We start from the raw sequence: 25,375 nt of genomic DNA, 5'->3' as shown, positions 1-25,375 counted from the left end.
GGATTTTATTTAAAGTCTTATAGTTATACTAAAACTGGGGTTGACTATAAAAGCCTGTCTTATTACTATTAACTTAGATTGAAGTAGACTGTAACTTTCCTTTGCATTGTCCGCTGTTTAAGTAACGCGGCAGATTCCTGACTATAAAATGTTTCTGTAGATTTCTTGTCTCATTCCTCTCCTAACATAATGGATCCAGTGTACGTTGTTTTCATCACTACTGGTCTCAATTACTTACCTTCTGCCTCTATAGACTTCCACACTAAATAACTCCGTCTCACGACCTTGATCCAAGCCATCAACGCAACTCGAAATGCAGAACGCCTATGCTTGGGCCATTTTGGTGGTCTTTGCCTCAAACTTCATCCCAGTTACAGCTGATCCAGTGCCTATCGACATTGGGAAGTGCAGGAACATCAAAGTTAGCGGATGCTGTGCGCGTTTTACTGACAGCCAAAGATGCTGCAATAATCCTTGGCCTTTCGGTTGTAATTAGCCAAAGGATCTTAATCGAAAATTAGATTGCTACTCAGGTCCTAGTTGCCCAGGGGAGTAGTAATGTAACCTGTTAGGACTACCACTGGAAGAAATCATGGCAACTATGAGGGCAAGGTACCTCCTTATTCTAGCTATAGTTTTAATTTATTCATTTATTTATTCATCGAAGCGCTATTGCAGGTGGAATTCTGTCCGATTAAAATACTACGGTTGGCTTTCCGTGGTAGTGTCTATTAGCAGAAGCTGAGGCTGCGAAGCTGGTAACAGTACTGTAAGTTGTTCTGAAGGGATCAGGTCTTCAGAGGATACGGTGATCAGTCGTATACTCAACAAGGGGATTGTAACGTTGGTCACTAGTGAAGGGTGCCGATAGTATCCGAGGGGATAATTACAAAGTTGATTGCTGAAGAGCTATGGAAGGTAATCTGTCTATGCTTAGGACGGGCCAAACGTCTGTGTAAATTCTACTTCTTTTCGTCGACGACTTCGGAGAAGGGCAGCGTGCAGACAATGGCGCAATCCCCATCGAAGCCGTGTTGATGCATCCCAAATCAAAAACAAACCCCGGCGGTTTTCCTCATCGCACAGTCATGATCAGCCCCCCCCCCCTTGTTCTCGCCGCTTCGCGCCGTGGGATTTGTTCACATACCATCCAACCTATTGGACGGGGCCCGTGTATGACCGCTAGTCTCCAGCTCATTGTCTTCCTCCAGGGTGTCGTTCTCGGGGATGTCTCGGTCTCGAATGGCGTTCTGGACGGCGACTCGAAGAAACTCTCGAAGGTCGCTGAAAGGAATACGGGTGTTGGCAAGTTCGTCGAGGCCGGAATTATCTTTGGAATTGTGGAGATGGGAAGTCAGCGAGCTTCATCCTACTTAGTACAGTAATATTCCGTAGCAGAGCAGAGGGCAGCGAGGAGAAGAATGGGTTAGGTGGGGGCTTGGACCTCATTTGTGAAGTCTAGCGAACCTAATCATAAGGAAGATTTGCCACGTCCAGGACCATGTCCGAGGCCACCCTGCTCACCAAACAAAAACCCCTTTGTGATGACAACGCTAAAGTGGACCCACAACTGCCGTGCAGCAGTTGTAGCTTATACAGGCATCATGGCACCTCTCAGTTTCAGAAAGTCTAATACAAGAATCTAAATAGACAAACAAGGTTTAATTAACCCAATATGAACCATAAAGAAGAACATTGCCTTAGCTTCCTAAGCCGATCTGGGGACCAAAGACGCCTGCGCAATCGCAGAAGACGGCGTCTTAACAACTGACTCCATCACAGTTCGACCAAAACATCATTAGAGTTTTCACTCGAGACAGTGCAATAACCCAAAAGGAACTACGCAAGTAAACCTCCCCCACCCCTTAAGAAAAAGATTGAACCTAAGCACTAGCTCGTAACACTATTACTAAGTTTTCTCCTTCCTCAGCGTTTGTATTTTCTTGGGATAGTTTACCATGATATGCGATAAGTTTTGCTTCTAGGTCCGGTGTTGCGCAGGGTTAGACTGAGTAGTTTCGCTCTTGTCAAATCGTTGACTGCTGCCGGGACAAGTGTAGCTGCACCTTTACATTCTACCTGGCATGAGGGTTAAATCTGTGCCCCTTGCTACAGTAAGACATGTAACATTAGCACAGCATGGCCGCTATGGAGTATGTCAAGGATGAGGAACCTCGCTGGCTGTCGTTGTCATCGTTGGCGTCGCAAGATTCTTTGGCGGGCGGAGCACGAGATGCATAATCTGCTCGAGCACAAGGCGGGATCAGACATAAGCAGATGGTCTCTGAGATCGTCCATCGAACTTTTCTTGTCCGTCTTGATAAACGCCGTGCTCATCGTCGCTCTCACAACCCTTCTGCGGGGACGCCATGAACTGAGCCGGCCGCAGTGGGTGCCGTCAGAGAGGGGGGTTAGAGACTTAAGCCTGCCGTTATTGGCTACTACCCCGCGCTATAACCTTCTCGCAGTCGATGGAGTAGTCCTGTGCAGTGGGTTCTACTATTCCACCTATAGAATCAAAAAAGTAAGTAATGCTGACATATTAATTATGCTAAGGTTTTACAAGACTACAAAGGTATTACACCTGCAGGTTCCATTCGCTTTGAGTCATTTTAAACTTCTCAGTTATGCAGCTAAGTAACTCTATTAGAATAAACTCCGCCAGTTTTCTGCTGTAGCGCTCCTTGCCCCATTCTGTACTAACTAAGAAAAGTTAAGTACTAAATACTAAGGTTTTTTTTCACTTTCAACAGCTGCAATATCGAAGTAGGACGCAAAGCAGTAGTTTACATAGACAAGACTACAGACCTCTTAATACAACTGAGTGTAAAAATAAGTATAAGAATAGACAGCTACACCCTTCGCTTTCTATCTTAAATTCGTTCTAAATCATCTTCTACAGACATTTTTATTACTTTACTAAAGCAGCTATGTACTACAAATTACTTAGTCTACAAATACTCCTTATTGCACTTATAAGTTGCAATTTTGTCCTTAAAGCATTTGCTGAAGACCCTCAGTTTTGTAATAATGCAGCTGTGTGTACACCTTGTGAGTGTAATGGTTTTGGTAATTGTGTATGTTATCAATTCAAAATACGAGTGTTTTGCTACTAACACTTGTCTAGAAAGGATTTTGCCACCATAACAGCGGGGGTATAGGCCCCAAACACTGCGATATGAACGCAATGGGATGCACTTGTCCCCCTGGTAACAAGGCCCTAGTGGGAGTCTCATTTGTAGAGCGCCGAGGTGGATGTATGAGTGTAGGCGGAAGAGGGGGAGGAAAAGGAAAAATAGGGCCTGAGCCTCATGGGGCATGCGCTCAAGTAAGTTGCTTATACCTATATTGACTTAACAATACGGAACCTTCGGACTAAAAGCTTTAGTACAATAATTACACACAATGCACCGTCTACGCACCAGCCTATTGCGATTGGGACGCCGATCTTGGGATATGCTGGGATACTCGCGGTACTAGAGCAAAGGATACTAACAAGGCTCCAGCTAAAAAGGCTCCAACTAAAAAGGCTCCAACTAAAAAGGCTCCAACTAAAAAGGATCCGGTTAAAAACATTCCGACCTGACTTCATCGGACGCTGGAGGGCTATCACAGGATACTACCTGACAAAGTCGTATAGCTCGTCTGTCAGGATCAACTAGAACATTAGTTATATCCGATCTACAAAACTAGAATGTACACTTTTATTACGTTTGACTAGAGTTATGTTAAGTTAATGTCGTAACATAGGTTATCCGGCCGCGGGCCGGATGACTCGTGTGCCCAGGAGGTTGTATAACGATCTTCAATGGCCGTGGCGACAACCTCCCTTTCGCTTCCCTGAAGCAAGCGATATCATAAGTAGACCAATATAACGAGTCTTCATTACTTCACCTCGCCGTATATACGGATACCTACATATTTACCAACACTATGCAAGTTCCATTCTTCAGCAAGCCAGCATAGCAGCGAATCCAATCCACATACAAGAAAGTCACACTCAATGCCTTCTCAACTGACGTCCTTCAGAAGATTGACTCTCTTATTGACGGTACTGCTTAATTCCTTGGGCTTCAATTGATTCCTTCAACGTCAATTCTTTCATCCTCAACTCCTTCGACCTCACCTCATTCGTCCTCGAATCATTTCATGCTCAGCATCAGCAATCAACAATGATTGGCACACGAGCTATCGTCGCCTTCGGTTTTGTCGCAGCCTTAATCGGCTTCTTCAGAACATTTCTCACCACCATGCTCCCAAGCCAGAATAATCCGTCTGCAAGATTCACCGTCATCAAGACCTTAAAGCAACAAGGTCTACTCTCTCCCTTAGGCTGCTCTCCGCCTCTGCTTTTCTTTCCCCACACGCGCGCGATAGATGCAGTTTCTTTGCCATCCCATCAATGTGCTCGCTCAATTTCACCAATGCTGACACAGAAACATGGAAGCAGATGTCGCAGCTCAGATCTGCTCTCTCCAATATTAAATCCAGGCATAAACCATGTCCCCTGAGGTCCTTACCCTATATGAATTCCTTGACGTGGTAAATACAGGATCCTCTACATCTCAGAAAGTGACAGACCTAAGGCTGTGGGCATCCTGGCAAGCACACATGGATGAAAAGATGGGTGGCAAGCGCCCTGGCCTGGTCAACGCAGATGAGACATTCTTCCTGCACTGGAATAGCGAGGCAGATGAGAACAGCGTCCTGTTCCTTACCGTTATGGAACTGCTTCTTTACAGGCCACAAGTGCAAGCCAATTACGATACAATGTTTCTTCTGCCTCTTACTCAGACATCTAACAGGGCTGTCATAATCAAGTCTCTGTGCGGTCGTCATTAGGACAAGATGAGGGCTAATGACGATAGAAAACACTAAGTGATGAGGACAATGATCCAGCACTGACCCCAAACTAGGGGAAAGACGAGGGTGTGCAAAGAAAGCCCAGCATCAGCTAAGCTGCAGCACTAAGTAGAATAGAAGGGGACTAACGGAAATTCTACTTATTGAGAGCTAGATAACAGAGAGCAGGAGGTTACTTACTAATCAGTTACATCTGTTCTGGTCTATGTACTACAATAGAAAAGGTGAAGGGATCTATAAGAGAAACAAATGACATGCTAGAGTGGTGCCGCTATGTCGCACTGACGAGAAGGAGGAGGAAGAAGAGCTCAAGAGACAGAATAGAAAGAAGACCAGCTACACACGCAGACGGGACATCTCCACTAAACCCCCACGTCATCTATCACAAGGGCGAATTAGTAAATAATGATGGCTTCAGTTTCAGGTTACCCACCACAAGGCTAAGACATTGCAGGCTAAAGGGGAATCAAACGCAGAACCCAGTCCACAGCAACCCCTACGTCCAAGTCTCAGATGTCAGGTGCGTTCCCTCTCTCTCACTCTCTTACTTGCTTACTCTCTCACTGTTGCTCTTTCTCCCTTCATCTCTCTAAATGTCTCTGGATGTCTCTCTCCGAGTGCTGCTCTGGCCACGCATATTGAGCACTACATGATCTTGCGCACTTGTGCTTGACCAACATCATCACTATCATCAACGGCGACGATGACGACAACAACAAAAACACGTTGGCCCTGACGGCGTCACACACCGATCGTCATAATGGCTCCGAATAAAGACATGTGGCGGCTCCGCGCCCGGCAGTTGCGCCGCTTCTATGACCAAAAGCCTGAACACGAATTCAGGCGTCTTATTACTGGAAGCCACTTGCGCCGTGCCAAGTTGCTCTCACCCTGCTCGGAAAAGGTGACAGACGACTAAGAGGGCTGTCCGCCAAAGTAGGCACCGACGGAGAGGTCGCTGAGATCGCTGCTGAGCAAAACAAAGTGGCTTAAATTCCCCGGCCTGACCCTATAAGTTTGTTTGGATTGATCTTTATTGCCGCCCTCGCCCTCATCGTAATGCCCATCTCTTTCTCAGCCCCCAAGTTCCCCGTCAATGTACCCTCTTGCTCTTTGGATGTGCCGGCGTAAAACAATTTCATCATCATCATCATCATCATGTACCCCCCGCTTGAACAATTTTCTGCTCAAGTTTAGCTGATGACGCGTGTATGTTGCTTCTTAGGCTAAGATTCCCTCCCGGCTGACGAGGAAGTTGACGAATCCGCTGCTGCTAACAATACTGCCCCTGCTGTTGCTACTGGTAATACTGACGCCCTAGATGAGCATTCCAAGCGAAACGAGAAGCGGTATGGAACGACCGATGGCCAGCGGCACATGTGCGGCGTGGAAACGGGCAAAAAGAAGAATGAACTAAACAGTGGTGGCATCAGCACTGTTGAGAGAGCAAATGTTGCTTCTGCTACTGCCAAAGCCTTCAACACAACCGTTCCTGGACGTAGTCGGGATTTTCATGATGGGAACCGAGGCAACGACAATGTTTTCGATGAGCGGGCTAGAGCCACTACTCAGGCTGGGTTCACTTATCCCGGCTTCACCTTTCCCGGCTTCACTCGTCCCAGATTCACTCAGCCTGGCCTTACTTATCCCAGACCCTTCACTGATACAACCAGAACCACCACCTAGCCTGGAATCTTCTCTGGGATGACGACGAACGCTGGGCCCTACATCCATGCTGACCACACCACTGGCTTTAATCAACGCCACGCCCCTCAACAGACTGATGCTTTCACCAGCGCAGGACAGTCGCAGCAGCATGGGTCTCGCCCGCAGGTACAAGGAACTTGGCATCGGCGTGGCGACGCTTGGTTCGCAAGAACCAGAACGAACAACGTCCAGTATCCAGCACTAGACTGGCTTTCAGGTCACACCCAATCACAGCCCTGGTTGGATGGATCGGGATATGAAAAGCAATTCACACAGGAAGGACGGCCAGGACATGGGGAGCTGGTTCCAAACGCCGAGAACCATCTGGATGGAAAGCGGAACGTCAGGTCGACATCCATTGCATCGCTACTTTCTCAAGGCAATAACACTGATGTTGCCCAGTTAGGAAAGACGAAGACCGCATGTAATGCAGGGGATCAGGACGCATTCACTATAGGGGAGATGAAGCAATGCTTGGAGTACATAAAGAAAGAGAAGCAGAAGAAGCAGAGCAAGAAAAAGAGGCAGCAGGCCTGAGCCGTCCGTCGTCCATAGGAATGAAGGGTGTTATTTCGTTCACAAGACATGTTTATCTTGCGGTGTTGTGTGTATGAAGTTGACGGACGTCCAAGCCCCCTGTTTGACTCGAAGATGACGCCAGGCCTGATTCTTGATACCTGCAACATGCTGTGATGTGATCTTGTTCTGATTTTCTTTGCTTGCTACTCAGAACATCGATAGGCGGTAAGATTGAAAGTTTCAAGGCAGATAGGCACGATCCAGAGAGTATTGGTCTTTGCTGTTAGCCCATTCTCACTCTACGTTCACTTCCACTCCTAGATACAGCACCTTCAACAAACCCAGCGCGCATCACCAAAGCCTCTTGGCGTCATCAACGAATCCCGTCCATGTCGCCGATGCGCGTCACCATGATCTCCACGTCCAGCTCTCCGGCATCCATGGCCTGATCAACAACGAAACGCTCCTCGTTACCCACGAGGAAATGCAGCCAGAGCCCGCCAACGAGCGCTCGGGGAACCTCGTCATGGTACACCCCCACAGCAGCAGCAGGACCGTCTCCGGCCGAACCTAGGAGAGCATGGCGCCGGGCCGCGTTGAGATTCTTTTCGAGGCCGACGAGCTCGCGCACCAGCCGCCAGCGGCGACGTCGCGCCCCATTTAGCTCCATCTCTATGCGGCCGCTATCCTCCTGCCCACGCTGCCTGTAGCGCAAGCCGTCCATGTAGGCGGTTGACCTGAAAAGGAAATGGGCCCCAACGATCAGGTCGTTCTCGATCTGCTGGATCACTCGGTGCCGCCGTGGATGCTGAGACCGGGACCGAGACTGATCCGTAGAACGATGACGACGACGGCCGCCTGCTGCTACGGAGACGGAGTCGTCAGGGCCGACAATGACGGAGGGTTCGACGATGGCAGACTGCGGCGGAGTCTTTGTACGCCGGACGGCATTGCCGTCATAATCATTGTCGCCGCCGTTTTCTTGATGAACCCCTCCTCCTTCCTGTCCGTTCTTCTCTTGCTGTGGCTGTCGAACACCATCTCCTTGCCGGTCCTTCTCCTGATCCTGCTCCAGGTCGTTGAGCAAGGCCTGACCGACGACTTTGCTGATCTTTGACGCGTTACCCGACCAGTCTTCATGTAGGAAACCGTTGACCCAGGCAACCCATTCGAGGGAATCGACGTCAAAGGCGCCCGCTTGGACGACGGCTCTGAAGGGCGTTTGTAAGTCGCGATAGGGCAACCTGGTCAAATTCGGCGCCCCAGGATGAACCGTCGGGACGCACAAGCCTCATATTCTTCTTGATGCCGTCAATATGCTTCCACCAGCACTCGCTTGCTGTAAGCCGGTAATGGATGACGTGCTGATACATGGCCTTGTTGCACGATGCGCCAAAGACCATCCGTGAGTCTGGTGACTTGAGGAGATATGACACAGCCTGGTCGCAGATGCGACCCTCGTTGTTGGAGGGACACAGGGGGGCGGGCGAGCAAGGTCGAGCAGAGCGAACCGAAATGCAAATGAGCAAACAAGAAGATTAGAGCGTACTAAAATGATCTGCAAGAATTAGACAGTGAGATATAGGGAGCAAGATTGCCGCGGAAAGATGGCCCAGACAAGACGGATGAGACGGACAAGATGAAATTAAATGGCCACAGCAAGATGGCCGTCCGTGATGTCTTACGTATTAGGAGTGTTATTATGTGGGAGCAGCACTGGGGTGTCCTCCTCCCCTTGTCTGGAGTCTGGAATCTGAAATCCGACCTATCCGTTTTGTCAGGCAACCCGACAGGATGAGATTCTGGGTGATGGGAAGCTTGTCTTACCCAGACAGACTGGCGGCGGGTGTCCCTGTCATTGGAGTCTCGACAAGTTCAAACAAACACGCAAAGAACACATGCATACACCACTGCCTTCTTGCTTTCCTTCCTCTATCTTTTTCTCTCACTCTTTCTCTCATTCTCCCACTCACTCTCCCACTCACTCTCCCACTCTCCCACTCACATCTCTCTCCATATGTATTTATGTGCCTTCCATTCTACTTTTCCATCTCTATCTCTCTTCCTCTTTCCAATTGCCATCTGTTTGTCGTACTCACTCACTTCACACTCCTATTTTCACTCTCACTTCCATCCATCCATCTTCACTTCCATCCTTTCAACCTTTTACCCCTACACCCGCTATTAGGACGTTAGTTAGGCTTCCATCACATGGAAAACATTCAGGGCGTGCCTGGCGGCTTTCCGCCCTCAAGGCCTTCCAGGTTCACAATCAGGGACAGCGAAGCTGCGTATATCCGTGGCCCGCTCGACAAGGCGTCCCATGCCCCAAGCGCGGAGAACACCGAGATCTGTGAGGAGTGGCGGGGTCTCTAACGCCACTGGGAATACTATCGACAGAGCTCCCGGAGCGGTGTTGGCGTTAATGACGCCAACAACAACAACAAGACCGATGGGCAAGGTGGATACAGTAAGTAGTAGAGTAGTCAATCCATTTTTCTTTCCCCCCTCATGAAATAAACGCATTCTGATGAAATCGCCTTGATAAGGAGCTGCAGACATCGCCTCGGTTCTCTCTGCCCGCCGATTCGACTGCTCCATCCTCTATGAAGGCGGCCTCCCGTGTCGACCTCGCCACGATCAGCCCCTCCATGTGCCAACGGATCTCTGCTACTGTCAACGGCAACCCTGAGCACTTTTGCGCCGAGCTCGAGCGCCGCAGGCAACAGTCCCAGCGTGACCAAGAGAAAAACAATGCTTTGGCTATGAACGGCACAGCCCGCAGCCGCCAGCAAGAGAGGGAATCCGACAGACTCGGTGGCAACGGCGGCGGTGGTGGCGGTGATGTCATTGGTGGTGGCATCAAGGGTGGCGGCGGTGGCGGCGGCGGTGGCAATGCTGTGTCCGAGTTTGCTTCGGTGCAGGAAATCGACCGCAAGATGGACATTCTTCTGGGAGCCCAGGAAGACGCTCTGCAAACAGTCCTTCACCACGAGCTGGAGATCAAACGTCTCTACTGGCTTAAGCAGAGGACGACAAGTTAAGGGTCAAGGACCACGGGACGCAAGAATACATACCTACTATATAGAGAGTGGTGAGTTTAGTTGTAGTTCGTTGTTCTTTATCTGTTTGCACATACTGAGAGGGAAATAGATAGAGACAGAGAGAGATAGAAAGGTTCAACGCCAGGATATCCAGAGAGAAAAACACACGTTGTCATGAAGATCGACCATGTATTGTTAATTTGCAGGCATTAGAATGTGTGAGCCACCACAATCACCACCACAAACCTTGGAAACAACCTATCTTGAGACGTCTCTGTCTCTTTGTTGTCCAATATGGCTGTTTGCAATACAAACCTCTTTTAGAATTTCACTTTGCAGACTTGGTGTCTTTATTTACAAACTCTGTATTGGCAACTTGTCTACAGCTAGCTGATTAATATTTGCCCTACTTAAATTATCTAACTACTTAAGTCTAATGTTTATGCAAGGGTACACGTTTCATAAGAACGCTGGAGTAATTGACTTTATATTGTATTGCTAACTACAGTATTATTGGTTTACACCGGCGAGCCCTCAATTTGTCGGCTGCCTGTAAGTCTGTGGTTGTCATCTTGGCCAGCAAGGCCGTGGACGAGTCGGCAGATATTCTCGAGCCATTGAAGAATTTCGTCCTCTAATTCCTCAGGCTTGCTCTACAATGATGAGGGAAAACACCGACAAGAGAAGTCTCTCCCAAAGAAAATACGGTGCTAAAGATGTTAATGGTGATGTTGGGGCAAAGACAACGTCCGTATCATCACCCGAAGAGAAGGCGCTGCTGCACACCAGATCGACGCCAAGCTTGTCCCGCAGGATCGTAAGATTCTTTACAATCTCAGGAAGATCTTCCACATCTTCTACAAGACCTGCAAAGAAGTCTGCGGCGGTGAAGAGCTGTTCGCCACATGTCCGCCTGCTGGGAACTAAACACAATACAGGGCCAGCAGGGGGGTAGCTGTTCATAAGGACAAGACATTTACAGTAAGTAAGTGCATGTATGCAGCGTAAGGAGGTGAGAGGCTGGTTTTTGAGGGCAACATGATGTGTTTAGGACAGCAGTTCTAGATGCACTAAAGATACAGCAGCACCCACTCAAACTTACACTTACGTTTACATTCACACTCACACTTGCATAGGAAAGTAAGAACTGTCATGCAGTGTCAAGAAACCTAACATTCTATTACTATAACAAGCTTAGCAATGCAACTAACTTAATGTAACTTCTCTGTAGATAGAACTCAGCTCACTTTCCTCGTCGCAGTTGCATTAACATTAGATTACATTACATTACATCTATCATCAACTCTTACTTATCCGAACCATCCTCATCTTATAGCAATGCACTACATATTAACACTGTAGCTACGTACGTCTAGCTATATCTAATGCGTCCCCCTCCCTCCCTAAACTCACTAGTGTTAACAACTACTTAAACTTAATCCTAAACCCCTTAAAACTTAGCCTCAACCCTGAACTCCTGGATTTTAAGCTCCTCAACCTTAAGCCTTAACCTTAAACTACTTAACATTAAACTCCTTAACTGCAATCTTAACCCTGACATCAATACTAATCTGCTCCTAGTCACGAGTATGGTTGCAAACTTGATATTGATTCTGATAATTGGAGCTGCTAGTATCTCCACCAAACTATCTGCATGTAGACTCTTCTGCTGCCCTCTTGTTCTCGACAACAACAATAATTAGTTTTTTGTAATTCTGATCAATCTCTTCGCTTTAAGTACAACTGCCTGCTTATAAGCGAAGACGATACTGGACGGCATATAGGCGGTAGCAGGAGACTTATGATCTCCTACTTGCACTAAATGCTCCTACTACAAGTAGCAGTAAGTCTAGAAAACAGCTTCCTAAGCGCATAGTGCGCCCCTTACTGCGAATCTTCGAGCCCTTTACTGCTGTGGACCGTGAGGAGGCGCAGTATACACTATAGAAACGAGGCTTTCACGCATGACGTGGAGTGGTTGCTCTGCGGATGTGAAAGGGTCTGCAAGAAGCCCTTACCTGAGAGGGCGTGTTGGCTTAGGGGGAATAATGGACACGGAGGGCACTTTGGAGGCTCTTGGAAATAGAAACCATCGGACGGCTCGGCCGGACGCTTGATGGCAATGAGTATTCTGCTGCGAACTTCGCTCGTCCGAGTCTGGCGGTAGAGATCAACCAACGCACTTCTTATCTTCAACACAACACACACTTAATACACGCACAATGGAGTGGTTAAAAGTACCATAGTCAATACAATAAGAATGGACTTCCTGAGACCTCTTTTACAGCCGCGGTGCAATTGATACATTAACGCCTTTTGTTGCAGGGAAGACACCGCCCTTAGAATACGTACAAGCGTCATGGCGGCCTTGCTGCTAGTGCTTAGCCTAGACCGTCGATGTTTATTGCTTTATTATCATTGGTAATTCACAGGTTGGTAATGTATATTTGCGTACTGTAGCTTGGAGTGGCTTGAACAGCAATGACTACTCTTGTAACTCCTGTAGACTTAGCTAATAAGAAGCAAGCAAAATAGAAGATGTGGTACCTAAAGAAAGCCTCTGAAGAGCGCAAAAAAACTTGTGTTGAAAAGCTACAAACCTTCCAGCCGTGAGTAGGCGACTCTAGAGCCCTGGCTCCTGAACGACAGGTTAGGCCCTTGCAAGTTGGACTCCCTAAGACAGGTGTTCTTAAAGGCATGTTTTCAAATGGACTTTGGTGTATTTGTATAATATCACCGAGACGTTGTCTTCTGTAGAGCTTGCGGTGAACCAAAAGGAGTCGTCAAGCTTGCTTGGGGCGATTGGTCGCGCGTGCTCCCCCGGCCACCATGATTGCATGTCATGGCTTTGTTTCTGAGCAGAACATACGCCGTCATGTGCACTAACCAGTTCATCTTCATCTCTCTGGGAAGAAGATGTCAGCGAGGTTCCCACAACGTGAAGGAAGTTGAAGGTAGATTGCCTCTTGTAAGATAGACAATCTAGCTTTTGAAAACATAAGCGGTATAGCGCACGTTGTGAGTGCGCGCCAGGTAATAGAAAAAACCTTTGCTGGTCACGTTCATTCCTCTCGCCTATTTGCTTTTGAAGCCCGTCGTCATCGCCCTGTCCCAGAAACATGCATCGCTCCTACATGCGCCGCCATCTCATCTGGCCTGTAGACTTACGATTGTATACGTAGCCTTTGAAGACAGCCTTGTCGTCCAGATTTGTCTGCGTCACGGCCAATTCAACGCTCACTGACAGCTGTCTTGCTGTCCTGCAGTGTGGGGTCGATCCAATTGTCCGCGTAGTGGAAAAGACTTGACGATTAGCTTCCCATTTGATAGTAGTATACTTTTGTGTCCAGGCCCAGCAGTTCCGCGAAATAAGGGACGCCGTTAATGCCCGTCTCCAAGCTTAAGAAAAATCAGCGGACGAACGAACAACTGTGCACAGTGGACATGAATGGCCTTGCTTGATATGCGTTGTATCGAGGCCACAGCCTATTTACACATCGATGAGAAATGTTTAAAGAGATCTTTCTCGGTTAAAGATTCGTAATTGCGGAGGGTTTATATAACTACAAACAGCAATTTAAGTGAGTATCTCCTCCTTAAACCCTGTCTTTTTTGGCAGCTGACTTGCTGTTTAATGCAATCTAGTGTTATGTAAAGCTGAATTAACTAAGCTTAGGCGAAGTATGTTGTTACTTAGGGAATTTGTATTGCACACTAATATCTGCTGTCGACTGTGTAAGTTACTTAGTATATAGTGAATTGTCTCTATTTTGAATTCCTGTAACTGTATGTGGTTGCTGTAACTAGACAAAACCCTAAGTTAGAGCCGCTCTACTACATTATCTAGAGACGCCTCTTCCTAACAGAGTCCAGGACTTCTGTAATCCACCTGGATACATATTACGACCCGAATTCGGATTTCTGACCGTAATTATACGCAACAACAACCACCGCCAGACGTGGGCTTTGAATGGCGCCACTATCGTGGAGCAGCAACGCCTGTCGCCAAGGCCAAGGCGCGCCATGTACGCTAGATATTTGGAAATGGCGTGGGCGGGTTATGTCTTCCTTGTGGGCCGCAATCTCCAAGGGACGTTGTCGAAGCGGATCTCGAGAAGGGCAGCCAAGTCGCGTGATGAAGACATCTGCTGCCGGAGACGAAGATCAGGACATTGAGAGGGGCTCTATTTCGTGGAACGGAGGCTAAATCCTCGCCGGCGCCATTTTGGTCTCGCCACAGCTGTGTCAGTTGTCCTTACTTCTGTGTTGTACACCCGGGTTGAAGCTACAGCTTGAATAGTATCAAGTGTTAGGGTTGAGATTTGGCGGATGTGTTATATGTACCGATGTCATCGCCCCTTTGCTCACGTACGGGCTTCTCTGACTGCGAGTGTACCACGCATATGAAGATTGGCTCTGGTAAGGTCGAATTACGCTTCATTTGTGCTATTATCTCTTCTTACTTTTATTCTACTTCTTTCTTTTTATCTGACTTAGTATCTGTCGAAAGGACGAGGCTGGCTATTATTGTATATTCTCTGCGCTTGGTGAGGTCCTGAGCACGAGGATAAAGCCAGGCCAAATTCAAGTGAGCCTGTACCTGATCGCGGAGACTATGGACCCGGTAGCGGTTGATCCGGGCTACGCCGCCATGGACAGGCTGGATAATAGCCTTCTTAAAGAGGAATCTATTAGTTAAGGTTTAGAGAATTCACCCTATTATTTCTAGGCGTATTTGATAGGGCATCTACTAAGATCAGGGGCGCGTCTTTGCCAGAGGAGATGGGCAGTGTTGGCGTCTTGCTAGCAATGCCGCAACAAAGATCCAGGGGCCGCCATTGGATGTCTAGTGACGATGAAGGCAGCTGGGGCCGCTTCCAAGGGCAACGGCGCCTCATGTACCCTTCGATAGTCCTTGTTGGGAGCATCGTCTTCGCTCTATTATGGGCCGTTTTTGGCCAAACGAGACTGATGAGAAATTGCGCTTCCGGGCGTGCAGGTAGAACCAGGGGTTCCCGGGCCGGCGGAACGTCCACGGGCGGCACTTTTCCGGGAGGTCGTCCGTCAGGCGACCGGTGACGACAGCGGCGCTGGTGCGGGAGAAGACGAGGCCCTCGACGGAGTCAACCGAGTAAACGCTCGCCCCCAGGGATTGTAAACCGTTTGAATCACGCCCGCGACAGTTCGAGGAGACCCCGCAGTGGTTTATTGATCGGTACAAAGCCATGGAGGACCCAACGGAGAAAGAGGTAGAAGCGTACGCGCAAGAAGTCGCCAAAGCTAGGTTGCTATTGAGGGAGCTTGAGTAGAGACGAAGAGCGCTCAAGTGGAAGGAGAGAGAGAGAGAGAGATATAGAATAAACAATATCATCTGCATTGTTCACGGCTAACAACTTTTCGCTGAACTGAACCAAGCCATATACATACAACATTCCTTTAGTAGTGTGCGCGAGTAGTTGCTTTAGCTAGTAGACGAAGCAGCTGCCGAGGTCACATTTAATCAACAATAGAAAACTTGGCTTTACTGAACACGAAAGAGAATCATTAGACTTTCTCATCCCACCACTTGGGAATGAAGTAGCAAAGTCAGGAAGCATTTACACAGATCTTAATGTGCATAACTGTAACAGGCTTAAAACCTATCGTCTTTTAGTTCATAGGCATTTATATTGTGTAGCTCGCGTAATGTCGGATTTAGTTACCTCATCGACCAGCGACGGCAGGTGTAGGGTGAAGTAGTGCAAGGCTGGATGCATCTTAAAGCCAAGGAGGCAAGGGGCGAGCCAGCCAGGCTCTAGGAGTAGGAATAATAAACTCCCTCTAACGCGGGGCAGTTCAACATATTCCGCATTCTACTTCACATTAATACAGAGCTCGGTACATATCGAGGAGGACGCCCGGGCCTCAGAGCGGCCGTGTCCAGTTTACCAAGGTGCGTAGAAATGAACACCCAGACATCACAAGGGTGTTGCTGCCTCTTGGCGGGGATCGCGATCATGCCAAGAAGCACCCTCGAAACAAATAACCGCCGTCGTATGAAGAGACCTTCTTGGACGCCTCCTTGGCCAGTGTCGACATACGTCGCGCTGCTCTGTTCGTCGGTCCTGATGGTCTGGTATTTGCGAATGCTAAGGTGCTAAGTACATAAGTACATCTCTTACTAAAACAAAGAAAAATGCACTCCGAAAGTAAAACAAAAAAGAAGAAGAAAAGAGGACAGATGGTGCTTGGAAGCTTTCGCCCGGGCCTCCAAAGCGGAAACTATGCCAGGTCAATACCTCTTCAGGCCAAGATAAGTACGCTGGCGCTGTCGCTCATCCTCCTGGCCTGCCGAGATCTGCTGGTGGGCGACTACGACATGGTGGTCGCGGCCAATTCCAGGAGACGCAGCAGACTTTGAAGACGGCAAATCTTCTAATGGACTGCACTTCCTAGCTTATATGGGGACTATGTTCCTGTGCCTTTGCAAACTGGCACTAATTGCGGCGCTGGTAACATTGCTGACGGTCTTGGTGATGCTCCTGACGGTGTTTCTGAGGGCCGAGGTGACGAAATTGGACGCCCGATCCTCCTTTTACAACGGCGCCGTCCAGGCCGGGTACAACAGCGACAGCGTCCTCGCCGACGCCTACTTCAAGGGCATCCGCGGCGCCATCAACTGTGACGACGGTCTCTTGGCCATGCTAAAAAACGGAGCACTCAACTGAACAGAAACAGCTACGAATGTGCTAGAAACTGCTTACAAACTCTTAGAGCTTGGTTAAGATCGTGTTCTTGCTCAGCAACCTATTTTAGGGCCAATCACGAATTCGGAACATGAGGCACTTGATGTACCTAATGGACGAATTCATACAATCACTAAGGGCTCTCCTGTAATTAGAATGTTAATTCCTTACTTAAGCAACCTACCTATAACTAAAAATATAGCCCTAGTAATCTGCAGGTGTATTGTATAAGAAGAGAGGTTGCATATAAGTAGCTATAAGGCTAGCTTTTAGTAATATTACTACTATTGCCTTACCTACATTTTGCAATATATCAGCCTATTAAGTCAGACTACCCACTTTTCGGCACCCCCCCCATTTCGGCACCCCAAAAATGCCTCAAATGCCTCATCACCAGAACATACCCCTCAACTTTCAACATCAACAACATTTTCTATACTTATGCGAATAACCTCATTTTTTCCTCAGAGCTTCTTTTCGACCTTATGGGCCAGTATACCGAAGATGAAGTCAATCAGGCCCTTGACGCAATAACCAACGGCATGCCCATTAAGAGGGCTGGTCAGGTGTATGGCATCCCAAGATCAACACTTCAGTATCGGATTAAGGGCACTCAACCAAGGTCAATTGCCTTTTCTGACCTGCAGAGACTTTCTGTTAGTCAGGAGGCTAAACTGGCTGAATGGGTTCGCATTCAGCATGCCCTTGGTGTTGCCCCAACCCATCTGCAAGTGAGGCTATTCGCAGAAAGGATCCTCCATGCCATGGGGGATACAGAGCCTATAGGAAAAGGCTGGATCCAAGCCTTCTTGAAGAGGAATCCATCAGTCAAGGTCCAGAGAAGTCGCCCTATCGATTCTAGGCGTGTTAATGGGGCATCTACTGAGGTCATCAGGGACTGGTTCAAACTACTCGCCATACCAGAGATCACCAGCATCAAACCAGCTAATAGATACAACATGGATGAGACTGGTATCCTTGAGGGCCAGGGATCTAATGGGCTGGTGCTGGGCATGTCTGAGACGAAGTCTGTACGTAAGAAACAGCCTGGATCAAGGGCATGGGTATCCATCATCGAATGCATCTCTGCCCTGGGCCATGTTCTGAATCCCCTCGTTATCTATAAGGGCAAGGCAGTCCAGCAGCAGTGGTTTCCTCTAGACCTTGGCCCTTATGAAGGATGGCAATTCACTGCAACGGAGAATGGATGGACTTCAGATGCCACTGCAGTTGAATGGCTGCAGAAGGTCTTCATCCCTCAGACTCTTCCTCAGGGCAAGGAGGTCAGGCTGCTGATCATGGATGGACATGGGAGTCATACAACGACTGACTTTATGTGGTTATGCTATATAAACAACATCCATCTATTGTTCTTACCGCCACATACCTCCCATGTCCTCCAGCCACTTGATCAGTCAGTCTTCAGCCCTGTCAAGGCAGCCTATAGGAAGGAGCTTGGATACCTTGGTCAGTGGAATGATTCAACTGTTGTAGGCAAGAGGAACTTTATAGGCTGTTATCAGAAGGCTCGTACTGCAGGTATGACGATGCAGAACATTAGAAGTGGTTGGAAATGGACAGGGTTGTGGCCTGTCTCTATGGCGAAGCCTCTGATGAGCTCCCTACTGCTCCCATCAACACCAGCAGCATCAGGATCATCTGATCAGGTCAGCAAAGGGCAGTCTGGAGGCAAGGAAGCTGAAGGATGGGTATCTGCGTCATCTGCAGTGGCATGGTCGACGCCAAGGAAGATGAAGGATCTAGCTGGGCAGTTGAAGCTATTCACAGAGCTGGAGAATGATGCCTTTACTCAACGCCTTCTATTCAGGAAGGTAAAAAAAGGCTTCAGCGAGCAGGCATATGAGCTGGCAAATACCCAGCAGAAACTGGAGCTTCTGCAGGCCCAAGTCACCAATACTGCAGTAAGGAAAAGAAGGGCAGTCCAGCTGGATCCTAACACTAAGTTCGCCAACATCAAAGACATCCAGCAGGCGCAACTTAAGGCTGGGGAAAAAGAGGATGATGCAGCCGAATCCAGCGACTCTGAATACCCTAGTGAAGCTGAAAGCTGTATTGTTGTTGCATCTAGAAGAAGTCAATGATTAATTGAAGTCGACGAGTATGATGGGAATAGCTTCATTTTTGGGGTGCCGAAATGGGGGGGGTGCCGAAAAGTGGGTAGTCTGACTTACTCTAGTGCACTTAACCTCTAATGTTATTACCCTCTAGCTATAAATCCTATATTTATTATCTCCTACACATTATATATTATCTACCTATCTTACATCTATTATGTCTTATTTTCCAGCTTAGAATATCTAAAAAGGCTTAAATATCCTATTAGGCACTAACCCTCTTACAGCTATCTAATTTACAATGCACTCGTCCCTCTCTTTGCGTCATTTAACTCGCCATCTTTCAGGTTTACTATCTACATCCATCTCTATTATACTAGTAATCACTCAAACATCACACACCTGCTAATAATAATGCTAAGTCACTGTCCACGGTCTTTTACAGAGTTGCAGACGCTAATCCGGCACATGCTCCGTGCTCCATATAGACAAGACAGTTCCACTCCCTCCTTTTTTTCTCTCCCCCTTACCTGACTCTGTCAACCCATCAGAGCTCTCTTTTCTCTTCCTTCTATTTGTTTCTGTTGCCAGAATACACACAAACACACAAACACACACGCATTCTCTCTATATCCCTTGCTATGTCATCGTCTATCCTAGTATACAGTTCAAACCATTAGAGCAGGACAGATAGCACCATTTTCTCCGCGGTGAAGCCCCTCAATCAAACCGAAATCTATGCCCTGATCAAAGCAGGTCACCTCCTCGGCCAGTAGCGTCGGGGCATCCTGCTCAAGATCGAGGAGCAGGCCTGACTCAACAGCTTCAGCCAGCAGAGCCCCAAGTACTTCTCCATCCCTCAATACTTCGTCACTTTAGATCCTCTCTTCTTTAGCCCCTCGTCGTGCCTCGATACCAAAGAAGACTGGCTCAAGTTTGCCTACCTAAGTGTCTTTGTCTGCAAAACCGTTTAGCAAGAGCACCCTACTGTCCAAGGCTGAGAAGAACTAGTCCACTGTCATCCAGTACGGGCTCCCCGACCTCATAACTGCTCTGGGTACCCCGTCGTCGTCCGTCGTCTTCTCTAGGACCGGCACAGTTCTGCCATCGTCTCTCTTCCCCAGCGTCAGCGGCCCCAGCTTGTCTGAAGGCGACAGCCAGGGTCCGCTGGAGGGAGGGGTATTCCTGTATGACTAGAAGTTTGTTGGACAACACTTTGAGCAGCCAGCAGCAGCAGCAACAGAAGCACCTCCGCTCATCCTCGCTAGCCCAACAGTTGCCTGTCATCCCCGCTCCAACAAGAACCGCTCTCGCGCCCGCCGTCCTCGACTTCCCGGTCCTACAGCCGGCCGCAATGCCACGTCTACAGCAGAAGTCGCCTACAACAGAGGTCCTTGTCCCGAGAAAGATACGTCGCGGCGGGGCCCGGCACAGAAACCATACCGCCACCCAACGCCAACATGGCGTCGACAACAAGAGCCACGGTGAGCAGGTGGCAGGCCTCATGTCGTTGTACGAGGAGGCCCACGTCGAGCTACAGGCCCTAGCGCAATCCCTTTCACGTAGCACTCCGCTAAGTGAACCTTGGACTCGCCACCATCGTAGTCTCGGATGGCCTCGCTTTCGGACCATTATTTGAGAACAACACCATTCAAGTTTTGTAAGCTAGGATTAATACAAAGGAGGAAAATAGAGGCAGAATATGTGTGGAGCCAGACTTATTAGTGAAGCGATACCCAAGAGTGAACGCAATTGCAGCCATAAAGAACGGAATCAGATGTTGCAAACCAGCAGCGCGGAAATAAAATTTTCCAATAACCTACTCTCCAATTTTTTAAGCATCTCCCTACGTATTTTAGCTTCCTCTTCCGCTTCTAATTCTTAGGAAGTCGTCTCCTGTTCGATGCGGATGGGCTGGTGCATTATAGTCTCGCCCGGCCAGGACAAGTGCGCAGTTGGAGGCGCCGTTTCGCCCCGATGCAGTTGAACCTCATATATGTTACCGAGATGAATGATACGGTCCGCACGCTGCGAAAATTTATGCAGAGCATATTTAAGAAGCGGCACCAGCGCATCGAGATATAGCAAGAGTTTTTCTTACTAGTAGCGCAAGTGATAATAACAATGCAGCCTCGCTTGCAGAGTAACCCGTCCCATCGCAGCAACGCAGAGATAACCAGAACTCGGGACTATTGATCTAGCCCTGCAAGGGGGTCTTCCAGTAGTAGTATAGCCTTTTGCGAGTAGACAGCTCGCGCTAAAGCAATTACCTGTTTCTAACTTAAACTTAGGTGAACTCCAGCCGCATTTGCTGCAGTCATGTCCTTTGATGGCAAGGTATTCAATACATCCTCGAGCCCACAGGTATTCAGAACAGTTGTATACTACTTAGCATTAAAGCTGTGAGCTCCAATAATGATCTTACGGATTATTTGGTTGGGGAGCTAGGGTTTCTGCGAGCAGAACGCAAGGCTACCCCCTTTCCACTACTATCTCCTCTGCCTCACATACAGCAGTTTCACCAAGAAGGCCAAGAAGAAACGTCAATTTCCAAGACCTAGCTGGCCCAATAATAGTAAGAAATTAGTTAGGATGGAGTATTAAATTGTTAATACGGACAGTAAACGTCCTATTACCTAGTACTTACTTAAATTTCCTATTCCGCCTGTAAAGTTGTTGATAGTGAGGCGCTTTAGTAGTGGAAAAAGGGCTACGTAGATCCTTTTTTTGCGCGAGAACCTAGGTCTGAGAGGAAGTCTTCAATCCAACTAAGACAAATAAAGGAGAAGGCAAGATACAGAGTAAGCTAATAGAGATAAATAATAGGCTCTAATAAGAGGGAGAGAAGCCTAAGAGTTTTAAAAATGCGCGAAAGATTAGCTAAGAAAGCCTTGTCGGATACATGCATTACTGTGAAAGTAATAGCTGGGGTCAATATTGTAGGTACGAATGATATAGTAGAGGGTTAGCTATAATATAAGGTAGTGTACAGGTAAAGGAGTATTGCTCACAAACAATAACTGCGGCAATCGTCGTAATGTTTCAATACGACTAGCTCATTGTCACCCCATTCTTGTACGCGCGCCGCAAAAACCTCCAAGCAGCCGGTCATGCATAGCGCCCCGAGGTTCTGTAGTACGCCTGCAATTGCATCAAGTTGAGACTCTAGGGCTGCCATGTACAGCGCCTGCCGCGTTCGTGACAACGTTGAGATGCTAAAGAAGCTGTACTGGCTACTGCGGCTACCACTGATGGGACTACAAATAAAACTCCTAGGTTGCAATACAGCAGCTATAGAGCAATAGCAGCCTGCAAAGCGTTAGCCCAAAGCTTGTAGTACGATTCTAGTCCAGCAATAGCCTTCTTGACGTTACTACTTACGAGTGTAATTATCCGCCCCTTGATGGTGGCGTCTCACTATGCTACTTAAGTGGAATCTTCTCACCTACTTGCTCACCTTATCACTGCTGCTTTTAGCGAGGTTGAAATATGAGGAAGGGTGAGCTGGGGGTGAGGAGAACTTAGTATTAGTAGCTTATATTGAGGAAGTTTCGAGCCCACTCAGTAGGGGTTTTCACAGGAGGGAAAAAGCAGTAAAAGTACCTCAGTAGTCTAGTAGCTTTACAGTACACATACCTAAGGGTCTAGAGTAACTACCTATGCTAACCTCAACTTACTATACTATTATAACTATTAGCCTTATTAACTATTACAACCTATTATGTATAGATAATAGTTAACTAACCTACTTAAGTATTAGGTAGCTAGAATAGAATATATATACTATAGGATTATAAGAATAATAGGGATTTACTTATATTAGACGAACTATAGTATAAGTTATATAGTAATAAGATAAAGATTTAATATTATAGTCGGCTTTTTATAGTAGTATCTATTAGTAGAAGCTAAAGTAATAAAGCTAGGGAATAGTACTATAAGCTCTACTAAAAGAATTAAGTTCTTAGAGAATATAGTAATTAATTATATACTTAATAAAGAGCTTATAATATATATTACTAGTAAAAGGTACTAAGAGTATATATAGGGATAATTATAAAGTTAATTACTAAAGCGCTATGTAGTTAGAGCCTACTTGCAGCTACAACTAGGTCCTCTAGATGCAGGATTAATGCTGAGAATAATAATATGCCTAAAGTGACCTCTGCGAATGCGAGCGGGCGTGATTTGATCATTTTGGTGCTATTCTTAAAAATTCCGTTCTAAAATTTCGTTCTCGCTTTTGTTGATGTTTTTTTTCCGGCTTCCGAGGTGAGTGTTATAGTCGAGGACTGCTCGGGCAACGTCATGTGAACAGAGATCCACTGTCAACGTGACTAGAATATTTGGGTGCTGAAATAAACAGGGCCCCTTGCGGATCGAACAAATGAAAGCCTGGAGGAGGTGTGTAACGCCGCGTGTAAATGAAACTGTCGCGGCCACCGTCGGGCGCGCGCAATTAACCCTCGTCCGGCCCGGGTTTAATTCAAATGGCCGATCTGATTAGTCGGAAAAGTGATTACTGCCCAGATAGACTTCTTACACTGCCCCCATCGCAAAAACTCAAAATGAGTTGCATGACTAGGAGGTCTGTTCCGGGGCGTTAGGAGGTTGAATGCACTCAATCAGGCACCCGCGAGTTTTATCTACTTAAATCGTTGTTACCAACTCTAGTGTCAATACTTTCACTTCGTCCCATCTCCATCTCAACTCCCTCTTAAGAGCTTAAAGCAATTATCAGCTGTCGCCCTAAAGTCAGTGAGTTCTACTGCTAACTGTTCACTTCGTCATACTTCAAAAAGATTAACTTCGTCTGTTCTCTAGGCAGCATCCTGCACGCTCCTTTTACGACTTCATCGCGCGGGATCTTTATCATAGCCACAATGAAGATTGCAACGTTTGTTGTTGCTATACTGGCCCCCTTGGTCACAGCCCAATGCTTCAACTGCGACTATAAGGACTATAACACAGAGCGTTGCCCGAAGTCGCTCTGCGCCGGCTTTTCAGCTCTCGACACTGGAGGACAGAGATGCTTCTTCTGTAAGAGCTGTCCAGCTGGGGCGACATCTCAATTTGATTGTTCTTAAGGGGGTTACATCATGTTATTAGTAACAGAGGAAGAGATATGTTACAACCCGTATGCAAGGGTAACAATTGACCGACCCACTCGGGCATCAGGCGGCTGTAACAGGACATTTGTACTATAGGATCACGGGGATGACAGCGACTCACTCGGGAACGGAAGAACTATAGTACAAGTCACATAACCATTAGATAAGAATTTGGTTGATTAAACCGTGGCCTCGCAACGTTGTTTTTGAAAAGCAGCTGATTGTCAGCAGGGGCGTTGAGGCATTCGTCTTCATCAGGCTTTCATATCCATCAGGCTGCACCAGGACCCTTTCATGCCCAAGATAGGCCATCTTGGCCCGAAAATCACAACCCAATTAGACGACCACTCTGTAAGCTATCACTAAATAGGATCCAACTGTTACACTGCATCGATAAAGGTTCCATACGTGACTGAGACCATGTGAGGGTGGATAATATATTTAACGTGTCCGTAAACACGCGCCCCCGCTCGCAGCCCAGCTCGAACCCTCCCCTCTTTCATCCTGATATCCCATCAATACAGATGTCAAAGCAAATCAAGTAAGCTTTTGATATTTCATCTCCAGTGACACCGCTCTGGGCTAATCATTCAATTTTCTACGGACGGAAGCATATCACATCCATCTCAACAGCTCACCTGCTGTTCATAGAATGGCTCCCGAGCAACCCGTCCGAAACAATTGATAAGCCCCTCGACGACACGAGACAACAAACAACAATGCCGCACCATTACGAAGCCTTAAAGGAGTCTTGATATCAGTGCACATACTGCAACACAGGAAGCACAAGACCACAGCATCCACCACTAATCATGCATTGCAGTTGCGAACTATGGCCAGGAGTTGAGGGAATCTTCAGAAAAAGCCTGCACGGCTTGGAAATGCTGGACGGACCCAAACGAAAAAGAAGACCTGAGGGCCCGTCCAAACTGGTAAAAGTCCGGGACGGATTGATTCATAGGATGAGAAACGTGCGCTATAGAATTGTGTCATATGTTTGGCGCGAGTGGGGGTTCCCCTAGGATGTTATGGACGAAGTTGCTGGCATTCTCTAAGAAGCTGGAATACACTGGGTATGGATCGACTAGTTGTGTATTGACTAGAACAGAGCTGAGGAAAAGGCTGAAGAGATTCCCTGGATGGGACGCTATTACATAGATACAGAGTTTGTGATATGCTTGGTCAAAGGCGTTAGGTTGCCGCGATATCAGTCCGAATCGCATATGGATTTTATTACGAGGAGGAGGTTAAGCGCCTAGTCTAGGCCGGGAGGGATATCGATCATTCCAAGTGGAATAGTTGAGTTTGGATATACCAGGAGGCTGTTCTTA

The 25,375-nt window shown here is 47.5% G+C and overlaps 6 protein-coding genes across 6 annotated transcripts; 4 read left to right on the top strand and 2 right to left on the bottom strand.

Annotated features, from left to right (window-relative positions):
- Positions 1-1,139: 1,139 nt before the first annotated feature.
- Positions 1,140-1,449, bottom strand: CH63R_14572 (uncharacterized protein; the record flags this gene model as incomplete). The annotated part of the gene is made up of 2 exons (XM_018309546.1): positions 1,140-1,330; positions 1,374-1,449. 2 exons carry the CDS (start codon positions 1,447-1,449, stop codon positions 1,140-1,142), a joined length of 267 nt encoding a protein of 88 aa, XP_018150518.1.
- Positions 1,450-4,500: 3,051 nt separating this feature from the next.
- Positions 4,501-6,549, top strand: CH63R_14571 (uncharacterized protein; the record flags this gene model as incomplete). Its single annotated transcript, XM_018309545.1, has 2 exons — positions 4,501-4,834; positions 6,095-6,549. The coding sequence occupies 2 exons, from the start codon at positions 4,501-4,503 to the stop codon at positions 6,547-6,549; spliced, it is 789 nt and encodes a 262-aa protein (XP_018150517.1).
- A 46-nt stretch (positions 6,550-6,595) lies between these two features.
- Positions 6,596-7,107, top strand: CH63R_14570 (uncharacterized protein; the record flags this gene model as incomplete). Its single annotated transcript, XM_018309544.1, has 2 exons — positions 6,596-6,731; positions 6,788-7,107. 2 exons carry the CDS (start codon positions 6,596-6,598, stop codon positions 7,105-7,107), a joined length of 456 nt encoding a protein of 151 aa, XP_018150516.1.
- Positions 7,108-7,462: 355 nt separating this feature from the next.
- CH63R_14569 (uncharacterized protein) lies at positions 7,463-8,492 on the bottom strand (the record flags this gene model as incomplete). Its single annotated transcript, XM_018309543.1, has 2 exons — positions 7,463-8,298; positions 8,363-8,492. 2 exons carry the CDS (start codon positions 8,490-8,492, stop codon positions 7,463-7,465), a joined length of 966 nt encoding a protein of 321 aa, XP_018150515.1.
- A 1,203-nt stretch (positions 8,493-9,695) lies between these two features.
- Positions 9,696-10,133, top strand: CH63R_14568 (uncharacterized protein; the record flags this gene model as incomplete). The annotated part of the gene is made up of 1 exon (XM_018309542.1): positions 9,696-10,133. One exon carries the CDS (start codon positions 9,696-9,698, stop codon positions 10,131-10,133), a length of 438 nt encoding a protein of 145 aa, XP_018150514.1.
- A 6,175-nt stretch (positions 10,134-16,308) lies between these two features.
- CH63R_14567 (Glycosyl hydrolase family 92) lies at positions 16,309-16,840 on the top strand (the record flags this gene model as incomplete). The annotated part of the gene is made up of 2 exons (XM_018309541.1): positions 16,309-16,429; positions 16,569-16,840. 2 exons carry the CDS (start codon positions 16,309-16,311, stop codon positions 16,838-16,840), a joined length of 393 nt encoding a protein of 130 aa, XP_018150513.1.
- Between the last annotated feature and the right edge of the window lie 8,535 nt (positions 16,841-25,375).

Source organism: Colletotrichum higginsianum, chromosome 12, assembly GCF_001672515.1.
Source record: "Colletotrichum higginsianum IMI 349063 chromosome 12, whole genome shotgun sequence".
In the NCBI taxonomy this organism is placed as follows: Eukaryota; Fungi; Ascomycota; class Sordariomycetes; order Glomerellales; family Glomerellaceae; genus Colletotrichum; species Colletotrichum higginsianum.
This window is presented reverse-complemented; position numbering and strand designations above follow the sequence as displayed.